This window comes from Bos javanicus, chromosome 20 (assembly GCF_032452875.1).
Source record: "Bos javanicus breed banteng chromosome 20, ARS-OSU_banteng_1.0, whole genome shotgun sequence".
NCBI classification, from domain to species: domain Eukaryota; kingdom Metazoa; phylum Chordata; class Mammalia; order Artiodactyla; family Bovidae; genus Bos; species Bos javanicus.
The window spans coordinates 3,503,626-3,529,229 of record NC_083887.1 but is presented as its reverse complement, the minus strand read 5'-3'; the positions used below and the strand labels follow the sequence as shown (position 1 = coordinate 3,529,229).

Here is a 25,604-nt window from a genome sequence, read left to right as displayed (position 1 = left end):
GTAGAGAGCAATGAAAAATGTGTCGTCCACTGGTCACATTCATGGCTGAGAACTAATAAGGCAGCCCTCTGCCTTGTGGTTTCAGCTCTCACACTATAAATAAGTATCCTTTCTTTGGTCTATTTAGTGCCATGTTAGTCCCATTTTGAGGGCTTCCCTGGTGGCTCAGATGGTAAAGAAACAGCCTGCAATGCAGGAGACCCAGGTTCGATCCCTGGGTCAGGAAGATCCCCTGGAGAAGGGACTGGCTGCCCACTCCAGTATTCATGCCTGGAGAATTCCACAGACAGAGGAACCTGGTGGGCTACACTCCATAGGGTCACAAAGAGTTGGATACAAGTAAATTATTTTGACTTCACTTTTTTGGGGGGACTCCAAAATCACTGCAGATGGTGACTGCAGCCAAGAAATTAAAAGACACTTGCTCCTTGGAAGAAAAGCTATGACCAACCTAGACAGCATATTGAAAAGCAGAGACATTAGTCTAGTCAAAGCTATGGTTTTTCCAGTAATCATGTATGGATGTGACAGTTGGACCATAAAGAAAGCTGACCGCCAAAGTATTGATGCTTTTGAACTGTGGTGTTGGAGAAGACTCTCAAGAGTCCCTTGGACTGCAAGGAGATCAAACCAGTCAATCCTAAAGGAAATCAGTCCTGAATATTCATTGGAAGGACTGATGTTGAAGCTGAAACTCCAATACTTTGGCTACCTGATGCAAAGAACTGACTCATTGAAAAAGACCCTGATGCTGGGAAAGGCTGAAGGCAGGAGGAGAAGGGGACAACAGAGGATGAGATGGTTGGATGGCATCACCAACTCAATGGACAAGAGTTTGAGCAAGCTCCAGGAGTTGGTGATGGACAGGGAGGTCTGGTGTGCTGCAATCTGTGGGTCACAAAGAGTCAGACATGACTGAGCGACTTTGACTTCACTTTCACTTGTCCCATTTTTGATGGCGACTTTTCTATTTCAAATGGCCCCCAAGCATTGTCCTGTAGTGCCATTTACTTTTCCCAGCTCCAGAAGGGTGATCACATCCTGTGTCTTATGTAGAAAATATTTGCATTGGAAAAGCTTATTGAGGCATAAGTTATGGTCCTGTGATTCAATGTTAATGATGAATCAGCAATATATGTTAAATATATATTACAGTTAAAGAGAAAAACATACAACAAGGTTATTTATTTATTGGTTAACAACAGCGATGACAACAACAAAAAGCTCGTAAACCTTTAAATTTGTATTTCCTGTAAGAGCAATGGTTCTGTATTAACTAATCGACTCTTAGTGGTGAGTATAGAACAGGACTTCTGTGGATAACAAGAATGGACTGCACCCATACAGGAGTTTAAGCTTTATTCTGGAAGCAATAGGGAGCCATTGAAGGGTTTAGATAAGAGAGAGACAGATATGATTTTTTGAAAGAATCTCCCTGGCTACTCGGTGGAGATTGATTAGAGGAACCAAGACTGAAGGCAGGAAGAATAGTTAGAAGGTGGTTATAGACTCTAAATGAGAGATGATGCGGCCCAACCCAGGAGATAACATGGAGGATTCGAGAAAGTGATGGATTTGAGAGTGGTATTTAATGGGTCAGTTTAGCAAGAATGAGAACTCACTGATGTTGGGGGCAAGGAAGGAGAACCCCAAACATCACAGTGCTTTTAAAATGCCTACATGTGATTTTTTTAAAGCTGAATGCTCTGTCTCATTGGTCTGAACCACGTGTTTCCTTCTCTGAGAGGTGGTGGGGACTTTCAGCATCGTGGGGGGAGCTGAGCAGCTGTATGGCCGCTGTTTGGGGACAGGCACACGTTCCCCCAGCGCCCTCTCTGTAAATTGCACGCAGGCCCAGCTGTGTTTTCTCTGCCTCCTTACATCATCACCAGTCATAAAAGCCCTACCGGGGGAATTGTGCTGACGATCTGGGCTGGGATGTGTGAGACAAAGGAGACCAGGGGGCTGATTTCAGAGTTTGCAAAGTTCAGATTCCTGCTGGTTGGGAGAGGAGGCAGTTTGGGGCTGACACGCTCTGTGTTTGACAGTCGTCTACGGTTGCTCTCCAGGTCAGTAATTTCCTGGCTTTAAGCAAGTCTGACTGTTTAGTTCAGCCTTGGTCTCCTCACACAGCTGGTGTGCCCTGGCAAGGTGCCCTGGCTGGGGTGAAGCACCTCTCTGCCCCTCCCCATGCGCCTTCAAAAACCTCGAGGTCCCTACTCCCAGCTGCCAGATGACCTGCACCCCCGGCCTTCGGAGTCCTGTTCAGCGCCGTCCTCCAGCTTTGCTGTCTGCTCTTGGCCTTCTGGGTGACCTGTTGGAGTATTTCACCCGAGGCAAACTGCAGTCCTGTGTCTACATATCTTGGGTCTCTCCCTGCAAAGTAAAGAGCTCTCTGATGAGTATGAAAGGACCCAGTTCTGCTCCGTTCAGACATGGGGTTCTTGTGTGGTCCTAGTCTGCCGGTGGCAGCATTAATCCACATCCTTATTTTAAGGGGAAATGTTCATCTGTTGAATTGGATCCCATCATGTATTCGTTTGCTGCTGCTAAGTCACTTCAGTCATGTCCGACTCTGTGCGACCCCATAGACGGCAGCCCACCAGGCTCCTCCGTCCCTGGGATTCTCCAGGCAATAACACTGGAGTGGGTTGCCATTTCCTTCTCCAGTGCATGAAAGGGAAAAGTGAAAGTGAAGTCACTCAGTCGTGTCCGACCCTCAGCGACCCCATGGACTGCAGCCTACCAGGCTCCTCTGTCCACGGGATTTTCCAGGCAAGAGTACTGGAGTGGGGTGCCATTGCCTTCTCTGATGTATTCGTTTAGAACATATAAATGTAAGAAGAAACTTTACAATGTGTCCAGTCTCAACAGTAACTCGTATTTTAGTCACTGTGCGCCATTTCCTGTGCTAAGTGCTTTCACTTGATTTCTCTATCCTAATCCCCACCACCACTTTATCAGATGACTTCTGTTCTCATCTCCATTTTACGGCTAAGAAAATGAGGCACAGAGAGGTCAGGAGAGGTGTCCTAAGTCCTATTGCTCGGGAATGGCTGAGTCAGGGTGTCAGTCCAGGCTAGTGGATCTTAGTGCCTTTATCCTCACTGTGCCATTAGATACAGTCTCATTGCTGATGGACAGTTTCCCCGGCCCTTCCCCTTGTGTGCTTCTCAAGTGCTTCAGTGTTTGACCCAGTCGGGGTGCAAGAACATCCAGTAATTCCCCGGGCCCATTGCACACTTGGAGTTATAGGTTCTTTAGTCTTTGGGGTTTAGGAGTGCTGTCTCAGTGGGAGTGCTGTCTCACTGCTGCTGCTGCTGCTACTGCTGCTAAGTCACTTCAGTCGTGTCCGACTCTGTGTGACCCCATGGACTGCAGCCTACCAGGCTTCTCCGTCCATGGGATTTTCCAGGCAAGAGTACTGGAGTGGGGTGCCATTGCCTTCTCCGACTCACTTCTCCCAACACACAATTTTTTTTAACTGAAATATATTGGGTTTACAATGTTGTGTTAGTTTCAGGTGTGCAGCAAAGTGATTCAGTTATACGTGCATATGTGTGTGCTTGTGTGTGCCTAGTCGCTCAGTCGTGTCTGACTCTGTGAACCCGTGGGCTGTAACCACCAGGCTCCTCTGTTCATGGGATTCTTCAGGCAAGAGTACTAGAGTGGGTTGCCATTTCCTTCTCCAGGGGATCTTCCCGACCCAGGGATTGAACTCAGGTCTCTGGCATTGCATGTGGATTAATTACCTTCTGAACCACCAGGGAAGCTGGATACCTACATATATATCTATTTTTTTCTAGATTCTTTTCTCTTAGAGGTTATCATCAAATATTGAGTATAGCTCCCTGTGCTGTACAGTAAGTCCTATCTATTTTATATATGGTAGTGTACACATGTACTTTTTAAAATTAACTTTTATTGGAGTGTCGTTGCTTTACAATGCTGTGTTCATTGCTGCTGTACAGCAAAGTGAATCAGCCGTATATCTCTTTTGAAATTTCCATCCCATTTTAAGTCACTGTATTTTTTAAAATTAATTTTTACTGGAGTACAGTCGCTTTAAACTTTTTGTATTATTTTATTAAGGACGTTCTCTTTACACGAGTGTTACATGACTCCGCTCTCATTGTAAACATTTCAAGCACATTCTGAAGAGACTGTGAAAGCCCCCCTCTCGTCTCTTTTATCCCCCACCTATGCCTTCCCCAGGGGTGCTCACTGTTAATAGTTCACTATCCTTTTTCCTGGCCCACTTCCTGTGCCTTCTCACGTACATACCTTTGCTCCCTGCACAACACCCTTTTAAATAAGCGGGCTCATCTTATCTCTGTTGTTCTACAACTCTATTTTTCTCACTAGGTAGGTGTACCTTAGAGGTCTTTCCACAAGAATCTCTGTCATTCTCCCTGGTTCACTGGAATGGCCAGACAGTATTCCACTTCGGATTTACCATAATTTAAATTAACCCACTTGACCGAACACTTTCTAAGCAATGCTGATCATTTGAAAAAGTCAATTATTCGTAGTTACTGGGTAGTAAAAAAATGTATAAAAAAGTCTCCGTGGGGAGAGGGTTGTCAAGGGCAGAATGTTAGTTAGGGGTTAGGGAAAGCCAGGAGGTGTGGGGTGTCCTGTCTCCTTCGCCCCGTCCCCCCCGCAGGCTTTGACTCAGCGCATCGCCTGTCTGCATCAGTCCTTCATTCAGCTCCCCGGCAGGCGTGGGCTCTGCTCTCTTCTCTAATTTCAGCATTTCCCTCCGAGTGAGGACACACCCCGACTCCACCTGGGCCGTGACCACGTATCCCCAGCATTTCTCCCCCCAGCACCCAGCAGAGGTTCGGAGACGGGTTGCCTGGGTGCCAGGACTCTCTTGGCAACACCAAGCGTGGCAGGGACAGAGCTGGTTAAAACCTCTCCTCAGAGGCACCAGAAAAGTCAGTCTGCAGCAATTCAGATTCCATGCAGGCATCTCACCCAGTTTTACTTGGTGAAACCCAAACACCCACTTTTGTTGAGACTCTGACGAGCCCTGGAAACCACCGAGGGCCTGGCTCGCCTCGGCACACGTCTGAAATATGTCAGGCAGGTGTTTCCAAAGAACTTATGCTACAGGAAAATAGATCCTGATGTAATCTGCCTAATTTGGCTTTTGCCTGACTTTCAAGAGAAACTGGCTATTTGTAATGGAAACAGTTCTCGGGCCACTTCAGACAGGGCTTTGTAATGTGAGCTGGTAAAACCCTGCAGGTGCTACGGGGGCCCCTGTTTTCATTTTACATCTCAAGTTTGTTTACTTTAATGTGTTTCTCTGGGAGGACAGAGAAAAAAAGGGGACCTGAGAGGGCTTTAACAAGTCATTTTTCATTTCAAAAAAAGGAATGGTTTTGTATTAAGAAAATTAGCATCAAGAAGGCCTCGGGGAGTCCTGCAGGCAACAGGAAGTGCACATGGCCTAGGGGATATGTTTCCTGAGACTAATTCCCCAAAGACGCGTGTTCAGGAGCCGGCATACCTGGGGCCGTTGGCAGAGGCATCAATTAGAAAGTGGGAAGCAGTGTTTTCCTTGCTAATTCTTGGCTACCGGATAGGGGTTACTGAAAGCTCCCCTTTCCCCCCACTTGGAGTTAGGCAGTTTTGAAAAATTGTGAAATTATGAATTCAACCTTGTTTTCAATCAGGGGTGGGGGAAATGGTTTCCAGCGTGCAAAGCCGGTACAATGGGTAGAGAGGGCCGTGTGGCCAGAACACCCACTGCCAAACTCAGCGACTCATCCAGCCTGTGGGTGAGGGCGCCCTCCCACAGGATGGGGGTGGGGATGGGGGTGTCAAGGAGGCAGCGGCTGCAGGCCCAGCCCCAGAGCAGGAGTTCCAGTTAGGGAGGAGGGAAGAGCCGCGTCTGTCCCCCGCCCCCCCCCCCATTGTTCCATGCAGGCAGTGCATAGCCGTAGTGGTCTTCCATGTGTTATAGAAGATATGATGTATCTGTCAGCTAGGGCTGTCTCCTGCATCCTGGAGATTGGGTTCAATGAAACTGAAGCCCCTGTTCCCTGCCCTTGGTGTGAAAGTGGAGTGTATGCTCCCGGATATGCCTCTCCCTCCTGGCCCCTGCGTTTGTCTGTACTGCCTTGGGACTGACAGGCTGACGTGGGTCTGTGCAGGAAGCTTAAGCCTTTCACCAATTTTCACAAGAAAATCTGCTCCCGAGCCTGTCACATGCTTAGTGATGTCACTGACAGCGAAGCTATGGGAAGGGTTGCTCTACAAACCCACACAGCCTCCCAGCATCCTGTGGGTCTATCATAGCTTCCCTTTTCTCTTCTCTCTGGAATAAGTAGAGTTATCTCCTTTCCTCTGATAAGAACACTGCTTCCTCGCACATTCGGGTGCCCATGGAGGCTGACGTGTAGGTGTCTGACTCTTTGCAAACCCATGGACTGTAGCCCACTAGGCTCTTCTGTCCATGGAATTTTCCAGGCAAGACTACTGGAGTGGGTGGCCGTTTCCTTCTCCAGGGGATCTTCCTGCCTCAGGGATGGAACCTGTGTCTCCTGCATTGGCAGATGGATTCTTTACCACTGAGCCACCTGGAACCACGGAGACTGACATCCCCCAACAAATACATTTTTCTTTAAGAATTCTGGTGAAGATGATGTTCAGCTCATATATAAATGTACCCACAGGTGCCTCACAGAGCACTTAAAACAGAGTGTGTATACAGACCCACAGAATCATGTGTGATCACAGCCAATTCTGGAAAAGGGCTCAGAGACCCGCTAATCTAACTCTTCATTTACAGTTGAAGAAAGAGATACCAGAGGGGGAAGGGACACGCCCAAGATCACCGTGAACTAGAGGCAGAGCTGGGCTAAAACTAAGACCCCTTGACTCCTGCCCCAGATTCTTCGCCGGTCACATGTCTTTAGGAGCCTCCAACCCCAATTTCTTTCAAGGCTACTTTAGGGAAAACATTTGAGTGCCATGCAGACACACTCTGTGGTAAGTCCTGTTGGTCCAGTTAGTCCTCCAACATCCGCAGATTTTGCAATCACAGATATGGTGGGCCGATTATACTGTGTCATTTTATATTATAAGGGACTTGAGTATCCATGAATCTTATTTTTTAAGACTTTTATTTGATGTGGGACGTTTTTAAAGTCTTCATTGAACTTGTTACAGTATTGCTTCTGTTGTTTATGTTCTGGTTTCTTTTGGCTGGAAGGCATGTGGGATCTTAGCTGCCTGACCAGGAATCCAGCCCTCACCTTCTGCACTGGAAGGCAAAGTCTTAACCACTGGACCACCAGGAAGGTCCCTCCATGGATTTTAGTATCTGCAGGGGTGTCCTGGAACCAATCCCCCACAGACACTGAGGAACAACTGTACTCCCTATTATATTTAGCTCAAGCTTCCCTTCTTGTCCTTTCCTACCACCTTGGCTGGGGGAAGGAAGGAGTAGAAAGAAAGTGAAACAGTTTATCCGGATTCATTGTAGCTTGTATTTGCTGGTTTGCTGGATAAAATCAAGTTAAAATGAAACTAAAGAATGTCTTGAAGGTTAGAATGCTCACAATTTGGGAGGCTTTGTTTGGGACACAAGGATGCTGGTGGAAATTGGTGCAAAGTTACTCAAACATGATTTGGCATTAGGTATTGTAAACTTTGGGGGCTTCCCTGGTGGCTCAGACGGTAAAGCGTCTGCCTGCAATGCGGGAGACCCGGGTTCAATTCCTGGGTCGGGGAGATCCCCTGGAGAAGGAAATGGCAACCCACTCCAGTATTCTTGCTTGGAAAATCCCATGGTCAGAGGAGCCTGGTAGGCTACAGTCCACGGGGTCGCAAAGAGTGGGACACGACTGAGCGACTTCACTTCACATTGTAAACTTTAGCACTATTCATGTAGTAGGTTTTGCTGAACTTCAACTGAAGAATAACGTGATATAGCTTCATGTGTGAGCCTTAAGTGCAGAGCCTGACAAATTTTTATAAAGTGAATATACATAGGTGCACATCTTCCAGATCAAGATATAGAGAATTACCAACATCTCAAGCGTCTCTTTTGTATTGTCTTCTGGTCATTACCCTCTAAAAGAAACCAACATTCTGACTTGTATCAGTATAGATTAAGTTCATGTGAATAGAGTCACAGAGAACTGTACCTGACTTTCAGTCACATTGTATCTGTGTATGAATGGAATACTATTTGTTTATCCATTCTACTGTTGATGAGCTCTTGAATGGTTTCTAGTTTCTAAGTATTAAAAATAATATTCTATATTATTTTGGGGCATGACTTGCAATACACACACATACGTCTGAGAATCTACATTTGAAGTAGAATTTTGTGTTCATAAAACATGTATGTGTTCAACTTCAGCAGGCCCTGCTAACAGCTTTCCAGAGCAGTTGTGCAAATTTACCCTCCCACAGAAGTATGTGAGAATGCCAGGAGCTCTACATCCTGGCAACACTTGGTACCAGTTTAAAAAGTGTAGACATTCTGATGGTAGGTGATGGTAGCTCACTGTGGTTTAATTAGGTTTTCATGAATAACTAATTGGCCACTTGGGTACACCCTTCTGTGAAGTGCCTGTTCAAAACTTTTCCCATGGGAAGGGGATAGTGTCTCTTTTTCTTACTGATTTGTAGAAGTTCTTTATATATTCAGTATACAGGTTCTTTGTAGGAGATACACATTGCAAATATCTTTGCAAAAAAACCCAAAACACCTTATGTTTGTTCCTTTATTCTTCTAATAATGTCTTCTGATGAACAGTAGTTCTTAATTTTGGGCGTCCCAGGTGGCTCAGTGGTAAGGAATCAGCCTGCCTATGTAGGAGATGCAGGAGACATGGGTTCAGTCCTTGGGTAGGGAAGATCCCCTGGAGGAGGAAATGGCAACCCACTCCATTATTCTTGCCTGGGAAATCTCATGGACAGAGGGGTCTGGTGGGTTTCAGTCTGTGGGGTCACAAAGAGTCAGACACAACGGAGTGACTGAACACATACAAACACAGGTCTTAATTTTAAAATAGTCTGATTTACTAATTTTTTCCTTTATGTTTAGTGTTCTTTATATTTTAAGAAATCTTTGTCTATCCATAGTCGTAAATATTTACTCACATTTTATTCTGGAAGCTTATTGTCTTACTTTTCATATGTAGGTCTATGACTCACCTGAAATAGAATCTTGGATGTAGTATGAGGTAAGTCAATGTCCATATTTTCCACAAATTGGTGCAATTTATCTAGCACCATTTATTGACAAGGCAGTTTGCCCCCACTATGTTGTAATGGTATGTTTGCCATAAACCAGATGACTGAATAGGTTTGAGTCTGATCAAATTTATTATTCATGTTACTTAATCTTAATATAGCTGTATTGATTTTATATCTGTATTATCATTTACTGAGAGACATATTTCTAAACATTGTGCTCTGATTATGGGATTTTATTTCTTAACACTGTTTGAGGCTCCATTATTAAACTCATTTGAATTTAAGATTGTTATATATTCCTATTGAATTAATGCTCCTATATTTATGAATTGCTATTCTTTATGTCTAATAATACTTCTGGTCTTAATATCTATTTGATCTGTTATTAGTAGACTTACAACTGCTTTTTAATATACTTGTTTTTAATGTTCTTATGGATATGTTTTCTCATCCTTTTATTTCAACCTTTTTGGGTCCTTATATTTGTGTCTCTGATAAGCAATGTACATTTTACATTTATTTTTTTAGCAATGTACATTTTAAAAGATGAGACTAATCATCTTTATGTTTTAACTGGAATATTTAATCCATTTACAGTTTTTGTCTCTTATGAACAAGGTTGTAATGAATATTTTTATACCTGACTTTTTGCGAGCACATGTGCTTTTCTTGGATAAACATCAAGGAATAAAATTGTTGAGTCATAGAGATGGTGTACAGTTTTATTATTTTTAATGTTTTTGAGGCATAATTTATATACAATAAAGAAAGAGATACAGTTTGATAAATTGCAACAAATGCAAATACCCATGTAACCACCACGTCATACATATTAAGATATACGTTATTCTCAACACTCCAGAAAGTTTCCTTGTACACCTCCCCCGAAATGCTGACCTGATTTCTATCACCCTAGTTTAGTTATCCATGGACTCAGACAATATATATTCTTATATCTTGTTTATCTCATATAAGATAATGCTTTTGAGACTCACCCAAGCTGTTCTATGAATCAGTTCAGTTCAGTTCAGTTCACTTGCTTAGTCATGTCCGACTCTGTGACCCCATGGACTGCAGCACGCCAGGCCTCCCTGTCCATCATCAACTCCTGAAGTTTGCTCAAGCTCATGTCCATTGAGTCGGTGATGCCATCCAACCATCTCTTCCTCTGTCCTCCCCTTCTCTTCCTGCCTTCGATCTTTCCCAGCATCAGGGTCTTTCCCAGCATCAATGAATCAGTTCTTCACATCAGGTGGCCAAAGTATTGGACTTTCAGCTTCAACATCAGTCTTTCCAATGAATATTCAGGACTGATCTCCTTTAGAATGGACTGGTTGGATCTCCTTGCAGTCCAAGGGACTCTCAAGAGTCTTCTCCAACACCACAGTTCAAAAGCATCGATTCTTAGGCACTCAGCTTTCTTTATAGTCCAACTCTCACATCCATCCATGACTACTGGAAAAACCATAGCCTTGACTAGATGGACCTTTGTTGGCAAACTAATATCTCTGCTTTTTAACATGTTGTCTAAGTTGGTCATAACTTTCCTGCCAAGGAGTAAGCATCTTTTAATTTCATGGCTGCAGTCACCATTTGCAGTGATTTTGGGTCCCCCCAAAATTAACTGTCACTGTTTCCACTGTTTCCCCGTCTATTTGCCATGAAATGATGGGACCAGATGCCATGATCTTCCTTTTCTGAATGTTGAGCTTTAAGCCAACTTTTTCACTCTCCTCTTTCACTTTCATCAAAAGGCTCTTTAGTTCTTCTTCGCTTTCTGCCATAAGGGTGGTGTCATCTGCATATCTGAGGTTATTGATATATCTCCTGGCAACTTGATTCCAGCTTGTGCTTCCTCCAGCCCAGCATTTCTCATGATGTACTCTGCATGTATGTTAAATAAGCAGGATGACAATATGCAGCCTTGACGTATTTCTTTTCCTATTTGGAACCAGTCTGTTGTTCCATGTCCAGTTCTAACTGTTGCTTCCTGACCTGCATACAGATTTCTCAAGAGGCTGGTCAGGTGGTCTGGTATTCCAGTAGTTTATTCTGAATCAGTAGTTTATTCTTTTATTTACGAGTAGTGTGCTATATGAATATAATTGCAATTTATTTATGGGCATTTGAGTTATTTCCAGTTGCTACCTTTTTAAAACAATATTTATTTGGCTGTGCCAGTCTTAGTGTGGCACGTGGGATCTTTAGTTGTGGCATATGAACTCTTAGTTGTAGCTTGTGGGCTCTAGTCCCCTGACCATGGATAGAACTTGGGGCCCTGCATTGGAAACGTGGAATCTTAGCCACTGCACCACCAAGGAAGTGCCTTAGTTGTTATCTTTTATGAATAAAGCTGCTATGCACATATTTTTGCAAGGTCTTGTGTTTGTGGTGTGTAAGTGTGTGTGTGCATTTGTGTGGCCCATTCATTTCATTCTCTTGGGTAAATACTTAAAATGGAATCATTAGGACACAGTGTAGACATGTGTTTATAATAAACTACCAAATTGATTTCCAAAGTGGTTTGCATGATATTGTACCCCATCAGCAGCTTACGAGATTTGCAGCCTTCTCGCCCATGTGGGCCATCTCTTCTGGTGTCCCATGGTGATTTAACACATGTCCTTGACGAGCAGTGATGTTGAGCACCTTGCTCTTGCTTATTGTCTGCACCGTTTTAAAGTGTTCAATTCAGTGGCATTAAGTACACTTACAGTGTTGTTCGACTATCACCGTGGTCTAGTTCCAGAGCTTTTTCATCACCCCAAATGGAAACCCCATGCCTATTAAGCATTCACTCCCAGTTCCCTTCTCCTACCAGCACCTGGCAACCACTAACCTGCTTTTTGTCTTTATACGCCTGTTTGTTTTTTTTTTAATGTACATTTGTTTTATTTTTACTGCATCTCTACTAATGGGTATGTGTTTTGATATGAGAAATAAAGCAGAGACCAAAAGTAACAGAAGATGCGTAGTGAGGGGAACAGGGGAGTCGTACTGAATTGAGTCGTAAGCTCGGTGTCAGAGGGCATGGGACACAAGAATTCATTTTGCGACCATAGCTGAGAATGTTCAGCCCTGACTGTGCTGGGTGCTCTCCTTGCACAATTCCTCTTGAATATGTATCTCACCACCACCGGCAGCCGGGTTCTAATATTATGTCCGGCTTATCCGTGAAGCTCCTCCCCAGGCGCCATTTTCTCTGACCGCGCAAGCTTCCGGGGGCTCCATGTGGGCAGAGACCGTATTGGTTCTCGCTCTGCCCAGTGTAGCCATAGCTCATCGCTGTGGTTCATTAAGGGCTGCGGAGGAAATGAATGCCTGGGTGCAAAAGGCCACTTTGCTGGGGCTGGAGAATGAAAAGAATCAGGTGGGTTTCTAGGTGTAGCTTCAGAGTCAAAGGCAGGCTGGGAGGAAGTACAGCTGACGGACCACGTCCAGCGCTGTGAGAAAATAACTGAACGGTAGATTCCTGAGGTCCCTCCTGGCCTTAATGACCAGGGCGGGAGGAGAGAAGTAATCGTGAGTGACATTTATATAGTGTGTTACGGTTTACACAGCCCTTGCACGCGCATTACCTCATTTAATCCGGAAGGAGCATAGGGTGGGGTAACAGCACGTGGTCCCAGAGTTTGCCTGTCTGAGTTTGCATCCCCGCTCCTCCACGCACTCTGTGACCCTGGGATGGTGATGCATCCTGGGTGCTGGTTACCTTACGTATGCAGGGAAGACACAGATAGGACCTGGTGCATAGATGTGTTGTGATGATTAAATCTTTATGCTGCCCATAAAGCACTTAGAACCATGCCTGGAGCATAGTAAACACTAATTAAAAGTCTTAATCCTCTCAAAAAGCCCTGGAGATATGTAGACAAACTCCATTTTATGGGCATCCCTGAAGGGTGGAGTGAGCAGTCTGAGGGCGCAGTGCAGGGGCCGGGTGGGGAGGCAGGGCTTGGACCGCTGTTTGACCCCAAAGTCCTGGTCGTTCAGCTTCTTCATGCCACCTCCACTGATGCGTGCTTTGCCTGGGTTCACAGGCAGGAGAAGTGAATTCTGCTGCAGTTGGCCATGTATGAGGGTGTTATAAAAGATCACTGTCTTGTCTAGAGCTCAGATCTACATGAGGTGGGGTAGCTGAGAAAACACTTTATACCCTGCTGGAGTGTGAGGCAAATGACAAATTGTTGTCATGGATACTTTGACAAAGCATTTAAGTTTTATTTCCTGCACAGATTTCTCCCATTCTGGTAATAGTACCTTGATTTCCCTTGGGGAGCCATAGCTCCCCACCACTCAGTCTGTGCTTAGGATAATCATTGGCTAGAGGAGATGAGCATGTGAGCAAGTCTGGCCAGTGTGAGCACTGCCTCACTGTAGCCATGAGGGGAAGCTCAGGAACAGTAGGTGATCCGGTCCGAGGGCCGCCAGGCTCACCTGCAGGACTCTGAGCACAGCTCTTGGGGAAGAGGCATTTCTTCTCCAGAAGCCGTGTTGCCACCACAGTGGGGACAGCCTGCCAGAGAATGGGGCCAGCCCAAAGGCAAGTGGGACTGAGAGATGGAGAGAGAGAAGGGGAGGGAGGAAGGGAGGGAGAGAGAGGGGCAGGAGACAGAGAGGGTCAGGGCTGTGGGAGGAAAGCCCAGTGCCCTTGAGTTGGGATCTACTCGGACTTTTCTGCTATGCTTCCTTTTCTAAGCACCTACAAGCTTTCCAGCACTGTGCTTTACTGTCATCAAGTCCTCTTCGTGTCCCAACAGCCTCTCCAAAGAGGTGCAGTAGCACCTTACGACAGAGCAGGAAACTGAGGCTCTGAGTGATGAAGTGCACTCAGGTGACTGCGGGCTGCCTGTTGAAGGCTCAGCCACTCAGCTCAGAAGGATATGCACACTGTTGGAGGAAAGCCTGACCCTGTCCTCGGGCAAGGATGCTCCTCCTCCTGGAAGTGGGTATAACAGAGAGGATTCGGAAGCCCCTGAAGGCGTCTTCTTTGGCTCCATCCCTCAATTATCCTTCTGACAGCCAGATTTGGACCAAATTGGATTTAGTGCATTTCACAATTTTGTTGAACAAATTTGTGGATTAAGGAAACAAATTAAATCCACATTTTTATTTGACATCATCAAAAATATGACATGCAGACTGGAAATGAACCTTCCTGGTCTTGGAATAATTTCAATGGAGACTGAGTCCTTAATTCTTAAGGACTTTTTTCTTTTCTTTTCTTTTTTTAAAATTTATTCTTACAAAGACCTTTAGGAAGTTGCCTCCAAATCTTACCTGAGACCTGGGATCTGATCCTTGGGTTTAGTTCAGGCTGCAAGACCCATCCCATTCTAGAGAGAAGGGTCCCTCTCTCTCCTCACCCATCATTTATCATTTCTCCCCTTCCTCCCATGATTTCCTCTTGGCCATAGCCTAATTTAAGTTTCAGCATTATTCTGTAATTGGACTAATAGATTTTCATGTTAGTACCAATGCAAGTATTCCATCCTTTCTCTGAACTCTTAAGGTCAATAAATATATAGCTCATTTGATAATTAGTTAGGTGCCTTTGACACTTCACCCAATAGCTTTGAAAACAAGGTAGATATTTCATTTTCTCCATCTTTGTTTCTTGACTTCATGGTAGACAGATTAGCTGTATGTGGGCAAGAAATGAGATTTCTACTTCTCTATATAGGTACCTGACATGTAGTAGCATGCAGTGAATATTTACTGCTTTATAAATTTAATTGGCATATGATTCCTTAACAATAAAATGGTAACTTTTTAAGAGAGAGAAGACATTATCTTGGCTGGGCTTAGCGGAGGGGAGACTGTGAAGACCATTGGGTTAGTGTGGGGGCTTTGATGCCAGACAGCGTGGGCTTGAATCCTGGCTCCCCATTTATTGGTGATACTACTTTGACAATGATGTAATCTCTCCCTGCCTCAATTTCCCCTCCTATAAACTGGAAATAACAATAGCATTTGATCAAGCCCCTAAAACAGGAATAGAGGAAGCATTTTCTAAATGTCAACTATCACAATTTTATTATTGCTTCCCAATCATCACAACATGCTTATGAAATACTTATGGCTAACACACAGGTGAACTTTACTGTATCAAATTTTTGTCCAGATGATCAGATTCTTATCTTTAAATCATGAACTATTTGAGTGATTGTGGTTTTCCTTTCCCATTATATAATATATATAAAGTGAAAGAACAGAAAAAAAGATGACCAAAACCAATAAGACAAACCAATTAAAAAAGTAGAATGAATCAGTGTTAGCCAAAGAGAGGAGCCTGGGGGAACGTTAGGAAGGCTGCCAAATCTATTGAGTAAAAGAGAGATGGGGGGAGAACCATCAATTAAAATTAATTAAAAGCTTTTAATTCTTGTGATGCTGACCTCATTCTCCAGGTGTCTGAGACAAAGGAAAGAAATGTGGGTATTTAAGTGGCATGACATTTTTCCAACTGGCTACTTTCCCTTCAACCAGACCGAGCCTGTCTCGTCCATCTTGCCCTGACTCATGGCTCAGGTTCCTCTGCTGAAAAGAGAGGCAGTCCTGAGGCCTGGCAAGCAGCTAACTAGACCCTTCTCCCACATTCTCATCCATCAGCATGTCCTGCTGATTACATTTTCAGAATGCATCCTGATTCTGGGCACTTCTCCCCCATGCCAAATCTTCATTTCCACCTGGAACTACAGTGATTTGCTATGTGGTCTTGTTTCCACTCATATTTATTATTTTCTGAAATTGCCTTGTACTGACTTTTCTGATTTGATTTTTCATTTGTTTTCACCATTAGCTTTAAACATCTCATTCACCAGTGGCTGGTGGATGCACGGTCCAATCAATATTTATTTCTTTTTAAAGAAATTTTTATTGGACTATAGTTGATTTACAATGTTGTGTTAGTTTCAGGGGGTACAGTAAATGAATTAGTTCCATGTCCAGTTCTAACTGTTGCTGCAGGTCAGGAAGCAACACTTAGAACTGGACATGGAACAACAGACTGGTTCCAAATAGGAAAAGGATTACGTCAAGGCTGTATATTGTCACCCTGCTTATTTAACTTATATGCAGAGTATATCATGAGAAACGCTGGGCTGGAAGAAACACAAGCTGGAATCAAGATTGCCGGGAGAAATATCAAGAACCTCAGATATGCAGATGACACCACCCTTGTGGCAAAAAGTGAAGAGGAACTAAAAAGCCTCTTGATGAAGGTGAAAGAGGAGAGTGAAAAAGTTGGCTTAAAGCTCAACATTCAGAAAACGAAGATCATAGCATCTGGCCCCATCACTTCATGGGAAATAGATGGGGAAACAGTGGAAACAGTGGCAGACTTTATTTTTGGGGGCTCCAAAATCACTACAGATGGTGACTGCAGCCATGAAATTAAAAGACACTTACTCCTTGGAAGAAAAGTTATGACCAACCTAGATAGCATATTCAAAAGCAGAGACATTACTTTGCCAGCAAAGGTCCGTCTAGTCAAGGCTGTGGTTTTTCCAGTGGTCATGTATGGATGTGAGAGTTGGACTGTGAAGAAAGCTGAGTGCCAAGAATTGATGCCTTTGTACTGTGGTGTTGGAGAAGACTCTTGAGATTCCCTTGGACTGCAAGGAGATCCAACCAGTCCCTTCTGAAGGAGATCAGCCCTGGGATTTCTTTGGAAGGAATGATGCTAAAGCTGAAACTCCAGTACTTTGGCCACCTCATGTGAAGAGTTGACTCATTGGAAAAGACTCTGATGCTGGGAGGGATGGGGGGCAGGAGGAGAAGGGGACAACAGAGGATGAGATGGCTGGATGGCATCATGGACTCAATGGATGTGAGTCTCAGTGAACTGTGGGAGTTGGTGATGGACAGGGAGGCCTGGCATGCTGCAATTCATGGGGTCGCAAAGAGTCGGACACGACTGAGCAACTTCACTTTCACTTTTCCTTTCATGCATTGGAGAAGGAAATGGCAACCCACTCCAGTGTTCTTGCCTGGAGAATCCCAGGGACGGGGAAGCCTGGTTGGCTGCCATCTATGGGGTGGCACAGAGTCGGACACGACTGAGCAACTGAACTGAACTGATATATATATACATCCATTCTTTTTTAGATTCTTTTCCCATATAGGTTATTACAAAATACTGAGTAGAGTTCCCGTGCTACACCATGGGTCCTTATTGGTTGTCTGTTTTACATATAGTAGTGTGTATATGCTGGCCTCCCTGGTGGCTCAGTTGGTAAAGAATCCACCTGCAGTGCAGGAGACCTGGGTTAGATCCCTGGGTCAGGAAAAGCCCATGGACAGAGGAGCCTGACAGGATACAGTCCATAGGGCTGCAAGGCTTGGATATGACTTATTGACTAAGCCATCACCAGGATCTAGGCTCTATTTACTTTTTTCCCCCACATATCCCCCAAGTTACATACACAAACATCTAACCTATCTTTTATGTATAAATACATATAATATATAAATATCATATAAACATATACATCTCTCTATATACACATATATATTACAGATGCAATATTTAATAGAATTACAACTTGGTTAGGGGCTAGAATCCAAAATATGTCTTAGGCTGAAATGAGTTGTTGTTTAGTTGCTAAGTCCTATGTGACTCTTTGCGACCCTATGAACTGTAGCTCACCAGGCTCCTCTGTCCATGGGGATTCTCCAGGCAAGAATACTGGAGTGGGTTGACATTTCCTCCTCCAGGGAATCTTCCTGATGGAGGGATTGAACGTACATCTCTCGTGTCTCCTGCATTGGCAGGTGGGTTCTTTACCACTGAGCTACCTGGGGAGCCTTCAAGCTAAATCTGTATATAGTAAAATTTCCACCTGAGAACCCTTTAAAGTACACAGAGAACATACATAATTTTGGATCTGTAACTACAGCTTGTATGGTAATAGTAAACCGAAATAAAAGGAAATATCAATCAGCTCTTTCACATACAACTCTGGAGGAAATAGCTGCAAATGAGAAAACAGATTCTGCTTCTCACCCCCGGCTACCCTGTGACCGTAATTTGCGAAGACTTTTCCCAACCAGATGACAATTGATTCATTCCCTCCAGCATATGGATTGCTATGTCTTTCCTTGTAAGTCAATATCCTCTGAGATTATTTTAATTGGAACCCTTATGACTTTCCAACAATTGGAGGTAGTCCCAATAATTGGCAGATATATAACAATTCCATTAAAATAAAATAAAAAAAAAACAAAAAAGACATAAGAAGGGGGAAATAAATAACCTAAAAAAAGTAAGGCAGTTATAATTCCATTAAAAGACACTAAACTCTGAGCTTCCTGGAAGTCAGGAGAAAAAGGGAAAATCTTAGACAAGCATTCTCATTGCTTAATCAAAATAATCAAAAGACAGAGGTTCTCTTATGGCACTATTTTGAAAAAATAGGGAATTCCCCGGCAGTCCAGCAGTTAGGACTCTGTGTTTCCAATGCAGGGGGCGCAGGGTCGATTCCTGGTTGGGGAGCTAGGATCTTGCAAACTGTGCTGTGTGGCACAGACAAAAAAAAATTAAAAGTCACTCATAATTTTATCATGGTGATGTTGTTGTTCAATTATTGTCATGTCTAACTCTTTTGCAACCCCATGGACTGTAGCCTGCCAGGCTATTCTATTAATGGGATTTTCCAGGCAAGAATACTGTAGTGGGTTGCAATTTCCTTTACTAGGGGATCTTCCCAACCCAAGGATCAAACCTGTGTCTCCTGCATTGGTAGGTGGACTCTTTACCACTGAGCCACCTGGGAAGCCCAGTGATATTATTTTTGCATATATACTCTGTATTCCAGTCCTTGTCTGCAAGCAAAATAGTAGATAATTTTATTTTAAAAATATTTGAATGGGCAAAACATTCACATAGTTTGAAAATTGAAAAGTGTGAAAGTAAGCAATGGAAAGTATCCTCGCTTTCTTGTCATACATTTGCCTCGATTCAACTCCCTTCAGTCTCCCCCTCTGTTGTATCCATCTAGAATTTTTATCCATATTCAATCACAACTTCGTCATCATCAACAGTAAAATATAGATCCTTATTTCTTTAATGACATACCTTGCATGCAGTTCCACATCAGTAGGAAAGCCTCCCCATTCTCTTTCATAGCTACAGCAGATCTCATTATGTGGATGTACTGTTACTTGCCCTGCTGATGTCATCTTCATCTGGGCTGTTCCTTTTTTTCTGCTTGTTTGGTGTTAGAAATGAGGTGTGCAATTTCACAATGTGTATATATATGTATATATATATGTGTGTGTGTGTGTGTGTGTGTGTGTGTGTGTGTGATACATCCCTGAAGTGATGGCTGGGTCAAGGGATAAATGCATTTGTGGAATTAGACAGCTCTCACCAATTTGCCCTCCAGAAGGGCTCCAAAAATTTATGCTTATACCAGTAGTGTCAGAAGGTTGAGTTGTCATATACTATCTCTATACTCCAGACCAACATCCTCCTGCTAACTTCAAAGGAGGAAGGAGGAGGAATGTGAGTAAGGGAGAACTGTTTATCAGGCACCTATTGTATGGCAGACACACACCGCAGACACACGTTCCAGCCTCACTGTAACCCTGTGAAGCAGTTTGTTTCCTGGATTCTTACTACTGAGACAGTTGTGTCTCAGAGAGGCTGAGGAACTTTGTGCAGTGACTCAAGGAAGTGGAAGAGAAGGGTCCTGTCCCTGTGGCTGGCTCTGAGGCTGCTGTCGTGCCTGCCAGAGTCCTGCTCTGCGGGAGGGTGTCTCTCACCTGGTCCTAGCTTGCATGCATCAGCCCTGCTGCTCAGTCCTGTCCGACTCCGTGTGACCCCAGGGCCTGTAGCCCTCCAGGCTCCTCTGTGCATGGAATTCTCCAGGCAAGAATACTGGAGTGGGTTGCCATTTCCTCCTCCAGGGGATCTTCCCGACCCAGGGGTGGAACCCACGTCTCTTCTGCCTCCCGCGTTGGCAGGCGGGTTCTTTACCACTAGCGCCACCTCATGGGCCAGCAGTGGTGCCAACAGTTTTTAGTGTCAACTGTTTTATTTTCTTGGCTGGCTTGAACTTCAAGTGCCACAGCCCAGCCCTCCTTAGAGGGACTCCTGGAATATTCACTCCCTTCTCCACCTGGCCTCCTGCCTAGGTCCTCTCAGCCCTTGCCCTCACAGGTGATTTCTGAGGGTGGAGCAGAGCTGCTCCGGGTGCCCCTCTCCCAGGAGGACATCCAGCCATTCCTCCAGGTCCCGGACCAGCTGCTCCAGCTCTTGCACCTCTTTCTCTAGCTTCTCCAAGAACACATGCAAGTTCTCTTTCAACCAGGTCCTCATGACCTTGATCGGCTCTTCTGGGGAGTCACTGGTCTGGTATTCAAACACCTAAAAGGCAGACACCAAGGTTGTATCTTGAGCGTTTTCCTGTAGACCTCTCTTGCTGTGCTGGTTCCTACAAGTTCCCCGAGGCTTTGCTATGCTTTCCTTCTGTCCCAAGTACCCATCCCCACCTTATCTACCAGACCAACTCCTACCTATCCTTCAAGACCCAGTTCATCAATGACACCTACGGAAAGCCTTCTCAGATGTCCTCAGCCAAGCTTAAGGTCCCTTCTTGAATATGTTACCTGGGAAGTCACAGGATTCTGGGGGTAGTTACATTCTCTGATCCTTTCTGACACCTCCCAACTTCTTCCTGAAACAGGTACGAACACCACCTCTTACTAAGGTAAAGGAGCAGGAGTTGGAATACATTTGGCTGTTCATCCCCGGGGGATGAAGAGGATGGGAGAAGGCAAGCTGTGGAGGTCCCCTTGGTGTGCAACCAGCTACAGATCATGGTCCCGACTCTGAGCTCTTGGCTCCTCCCTCCACAGTGCTCCACAGTGCTCACCTGATACTCCTGTGCCCACATAGAGCACCAGGATCAGCAGTGCCAACAGCGTCTGGGGGCAAGAAGAGGAGGAGGTGAGTCCCTGGAGGGTGGACGAGCACCCCGCCTCCCTCACAGAGGGCTAGGAGCGGGGATTCACTTTTTCTATTTACCTGAGTCCCACATGCCTGCTACAAAACCCGCGGAACCGTGGGGTTAGATAACAGGGTGACCTGTGGACATTTCCTCGGCATTTTCCCTCCTTTGTCCCTGGTGAGAAGGCAGGCTGACCTTTGTTTTCATTATTTGCCTCACTTTTGCCTTTTATTTTTTGTTTGTTGTAAATGCTATTTTAAAAAGTCGACTTTATTGTGGTATAATTCACATATGATAAAACGCACATTTTGCATGCACCGTAACGTCTATACTCAGTCCGTGGGGTCACAAACAATCAGAGCGACTTAGTGACTGAAGTGTCTATACTTGAGGACTGGGCCTCCCAAGTGGCTCAGAGGTAAAGAATCCATTAGCCAATGCAAGAGATACAGATTTGATCCCTGGGTTGGGAGGGTCCTCTGGCAAAGGAAATGGCAACCCACTCCAGTATTCTTGCCTGGAAAATCCCATGAACAGGGGAGCCTGGCAGTCCATGGGGGTTGCAAGAGTCGAGACATGACTGAACACACACATACCACTACATGCATGCGGAGTATCGCCCCAGTGAAGATACAGAACATTTCCATCATCCTAGAAAATTCCTTTATGTGCTTTTGCGGCCAACTCCCTCTTCCCCCGACCCTGAAGTAGGGAACCGCTCAGCTGTTCTCTGTCACTCTGTTTGCCTGTCCTGTAACTTCACAGCAATGAAATCACATATCACATTCTTTTTTGTTGAGCTACTTTTACTCGGTATAATACTTCTGAGACATCTGCTTGTTTTGGGGGTTTGGGGTTATTGATGAGTTACATTGTAGTGTATAAATATAGAATGTGTGTGTGTGTACAGACACATGTGTGATATGTGTGCTCTCAAATGGATGCCTGTGGTGTTAAGGAGTTTCTTGGTTCTAGCTGGCCCAGAATTCCATCTACCTGCAGCACAACTGGCTTTCCAGTATCTCTGCTCTCAGCCCCAGAGCAGCTGCCCTCTGGTAAGCCATGGGTGAGCTAATCCTTTGCATGCACATCCTGGCCCACAGCTGAGGAGCATGGCAATCCCCACCTGAGCCAGGGTGCTGTCAGCACACAGCCCTTCTTTCCCTCCAAGGCCTTGTCCTCCAGAGGCTGGCAGCTCCGCCTGCCCAGACTCTGCAGCTCAGCAGGACTGCTGGGCTCTGTCTGCCCTCTAGCTCTTGGCACAGCCATTGTGGAGAAAGAGTTGGGGCAACCATCCTTTCCTTTTCCCCTCAGTGACTATAGTTTTGTGTTGTCCTTTACCCTCATCTGAAAATAGTTTCTCTGTATATTTTTGTCAATTTTCTGGCTGCTTACAATGACTGTGAGGGCCAGTTTGGCCCCAGTTACTGTATTAAGGCCGGAAATGAAAGTCTACCCCTTGGGGTTCTGGTGCAGGAATTAAATGGCTTCCTGAAGACAACATTGCTCCCTGGTACTTGGGTCAGTCCAAGATAATTTAGGAGATTTTGGTGGGCATGCCAGGATCTGGGGGGGATAAAAGTGAGAGAGCCTTTTGGAGAGGTGGGCAAAGGTGGAAGGGGAGTCTGAGTCTGCGAGGGGCCCTGCACCCTCTCCTGATGGCCTTACGGTGTGGCTGGGAGGTCTCAGCACAGGATATTTAGAGACTCCTGCTTTCAAAGACAATGTGAGTTGGGATAGTGACCAAGTCAGGCAAACAGAAGTGGAGAGAGGATTAAGGCAGACAGTAGTGACCAACATTGACTTTCTTCCCAACTCACTAGATGTGGGTTGAATCAGATTTAATTTGACTTGAAATAATACATTTCTTAGGCACCTGAGTTTGTGAAGTAAGATTTAGACCGGCTACCACAAACAAAGAAGATAAAGAGATTTACATAATTTGTTTCTTTCCTGGATAGTTTTTAAAAATATATATACTAGCAACGTTATAATTGCTGTTAACTTTAAAAATAAAAATAAACTGCATAGTAACAACGTGACCAAATCTCATAGACACACTAGAAGTGAAGAAAGCCAGACATGAAGGGGCACACTGTCTGATTCTGCTCCACGAATTCATGAAATTCAGAGACATGCAAAACTCATTTGTGATGCTAGAACTCAGAACCGTGGTTATGGAGTATGAGCTGCGAGGGGCCTTGGAGGAGTCTTGGAAATGCTCTATACTTTGATCTGGGTAGAAACTGCCTGGGTGTGGACACCCAATGTGAAATCGTTGTAGATTAGGGCACTTTTTTCTTTTCTTAACAATATTTCCTGAGACTATCTAAGAACATGTTGTTGTTGTTTAGTTGCTAAGTTGTATCTGACTCTTTTGCGACTCCTTGGACTGTAGCCTGCCAAGCTCCTCTGTTCATGAGATTTCCCAGGCAAGAACACTGGAGTGGGTTGCCAGTTCCTTCTCCAGGGGATCTTCCTGATCCAGGGATCAAACTTCCGTCTTCTACATTGCAGGTGAATTCCTTACTGTTGAGCCACCAAGGAAACCCTATCTAGGAACATAGACTGATTCATTCTTTATAATGGCTGATGAACATTCTTCTATTTCTTTAACTATTCCTCTGTCAACGTGCTGTACAGGATGATGTCTTGATCTGCATGCTTGCTGCTAAGTTGGCTTTTGTTTGTTTGTTTTTTGTGCTGAGTGAGGTCAAAAGCAGGGAAAACGGACTAAAATTAAATTTTACTCCTTCTCTTGTGCTGTTATGGAGGCTGAGCCAAATCATTTCTTCTCTCTGAGCCTCAGTTTATTCATTTGTAAAATGGATTTTTTTTGGACTTTGTTTTTGGACTGCAGCACTCAACATGTGGGATCTTAGTTCCCCAACCAGGGGTTGAACCCACATGCCCTACAGAAGTCCCTATAAAATGGATTTTGATATATGCCATAAGGTCTTTCAAGAATGCAAAAGCCCGGCCTCTGTAGTTGAGTCAGTTTGGAAAATACTGTGGTAAAGTTACATGGATTTCCTTGCTGCAGGACTCGTTGGAGCCTTCATTATGTGAAGGAGCTGTGTGACTCTAGGGGAGAAATGAGAGTGTCAGCGTTTCCTGGACCACAGAACTTACATGACTTTTCTAGAAGGAGCGTTCCTAAGGTTTGGTATTAGAGGAACACTTTTCAGCAAAAACTGCAGCACAGCCGGAGCCCCACAAGGCCTCCATCTCGCAGCGAGTTCCAGCGTAAAGAAGTCGAAAGGTGTATTAAGCGTATAAGTGAACAAATCTTTTGAAAACATATATAGGTCCATCGTGTATTGCTCTGCTTACACCCCTGCAATGGCTGCTTAGTAATCTCAGAATAAATCCTACCCCTTCCCATTGTGTGCAGCGCCCAGCTGACTGTCCCCACCACCTTTTCCGTCTTCCCTACACTTCCCCATCTGGCAGGCAGTGCAGTGCAGGGTCACCTTGCTAAGGGTTCTGGAATCAGGGGTACCTGGTTTCAAATCCCAGTGTGTCTCTGTTGTCTGGCCTTTCCGATCTCACTTTACCCATGTGTAAATGAGTTCATAACAGTTGCCTCTCGGGAATGTCAAGACATCCAAGAGAGAGGAGTAGAAGAAGCCCCAGGCTGTGCACACCAGTGCATTTTGACAAAATCCTATGTGAATTTTGAATTCCAGCCCTTGGAACAAAGGCTCCAGGACGTCTCCAACTTAGGTAAAGTATCCTGTTTATTTTGGTTCATTTGTTCGTTCATTCAGCACCTGTTATGCACCAAGCACTAACCTAGGCACTCAGGATACAACAGGAAGCTAACAAGACTCCCAAGTCCCTCCAGGGCATTCCTTGTGCTGGCAGTGTGAGAATTGATAAGGTGTCAGTAACGGCTTCTAGAAGAAGCTCCTGAGTCCCTGTACTATGTGCCACCAGGTTGGGCTCTAGGGAGAGCCAGCCTGAAAGCCTGTCCCTGACTTCGAGGGCCTCACAGGCTGCTGGGAGCATCCAAGGGGGCCCAGATGGGAGGAGAGCCATGTCCCCTGGTCTGGCCTCACCTGCTTCCTGTCCTCACAGCGACTTCCCCTTCTCTCGGCTGCCACTCGGCCCCTGCTGCCCACCTGGTGAACCACCATGGCCTCGGGTCAGGCTGCCTGGGTAGAAGAGGGTACCCCCACCTCCCTGGCTTCTGGTCACCAAGCAGCTCTCAGGCCGTGAGTTCTGATGTCACAGAAGGCGGGGACAGTCAGGCCCCAACCCTGCACCACCCTGATGGTTAGCCCTGACTTGCTTTTCACATAAATATAAAAACAAAGACTGGAAAGAGAAACACACTGAAAGGCTATATTCCAGGATGGTGATTTTTCTGATCCTTTCTCTTCTGTATTTTCAAATCTTTAATAAAATACAAGTCTTTAAATTCAA

General features: G+C 44.9%; 1 protein-coding gene across 1 annotated transcript; it reads right to left on the bottom strand.

Annotated features, from left to right (window-relative positions):
- Nucleotides 1–19,607: 19,607 nt before the first annotated feature.
- SMIM23 (small integral membrane protein 23) lies at nucleotides 19,608–25,395 on the bottom strand. The gene is made up of 4 exons (XM_061393204.1): nucleotides 25,238–25,395; nucleotides 21,102–21,153; nucleotides 20,836–20,903; nucleotides 19,608–20,593 (listed from the first exon to the last, which is right to left on the bottom strand). The coding sequence occupies exons 1-4, from the start codon at nucleotides 25,313–25,315 to the stop codon at nucleotides 20,381–20,383; spliced, it is 411 nt and encodes a 136-aa protein (XP_061249188.1). The 5' UTR covers nucleotides 25,316–25,395; the 3' UTR covers nucleotides 19,608–20,380.
- Between the last annotated feature and the right edge of the window lie 209 nt (nucleotides 25,396–25,604).

Bases quoted from the DNA above. Each gene is read 5' to 3' on its own strand.
- SMIM23 (XM_061393204.1), bottom strand. From the start codon at position 25,315: ATGGTGGTTCACCAGGTGGGCAGCAGGGGCCGAGTGGCAGCCGAGAGA. The intron at 21,154-25,237 runs GTGAGGCCAGAC...TCTTGCCCCCAG, and splicing joins GCTGTGAGGACAGGAAGCAG to ACGCTGTTGGCACTGCTGAT. The intron at 20,904-21,101 runs GTGAGCACTGTG...TACCTGTTTCAG, and splicing joins TGTGGGCACAGGAGTATCAG to GAAGAAGTTGGGAGGTGTCA.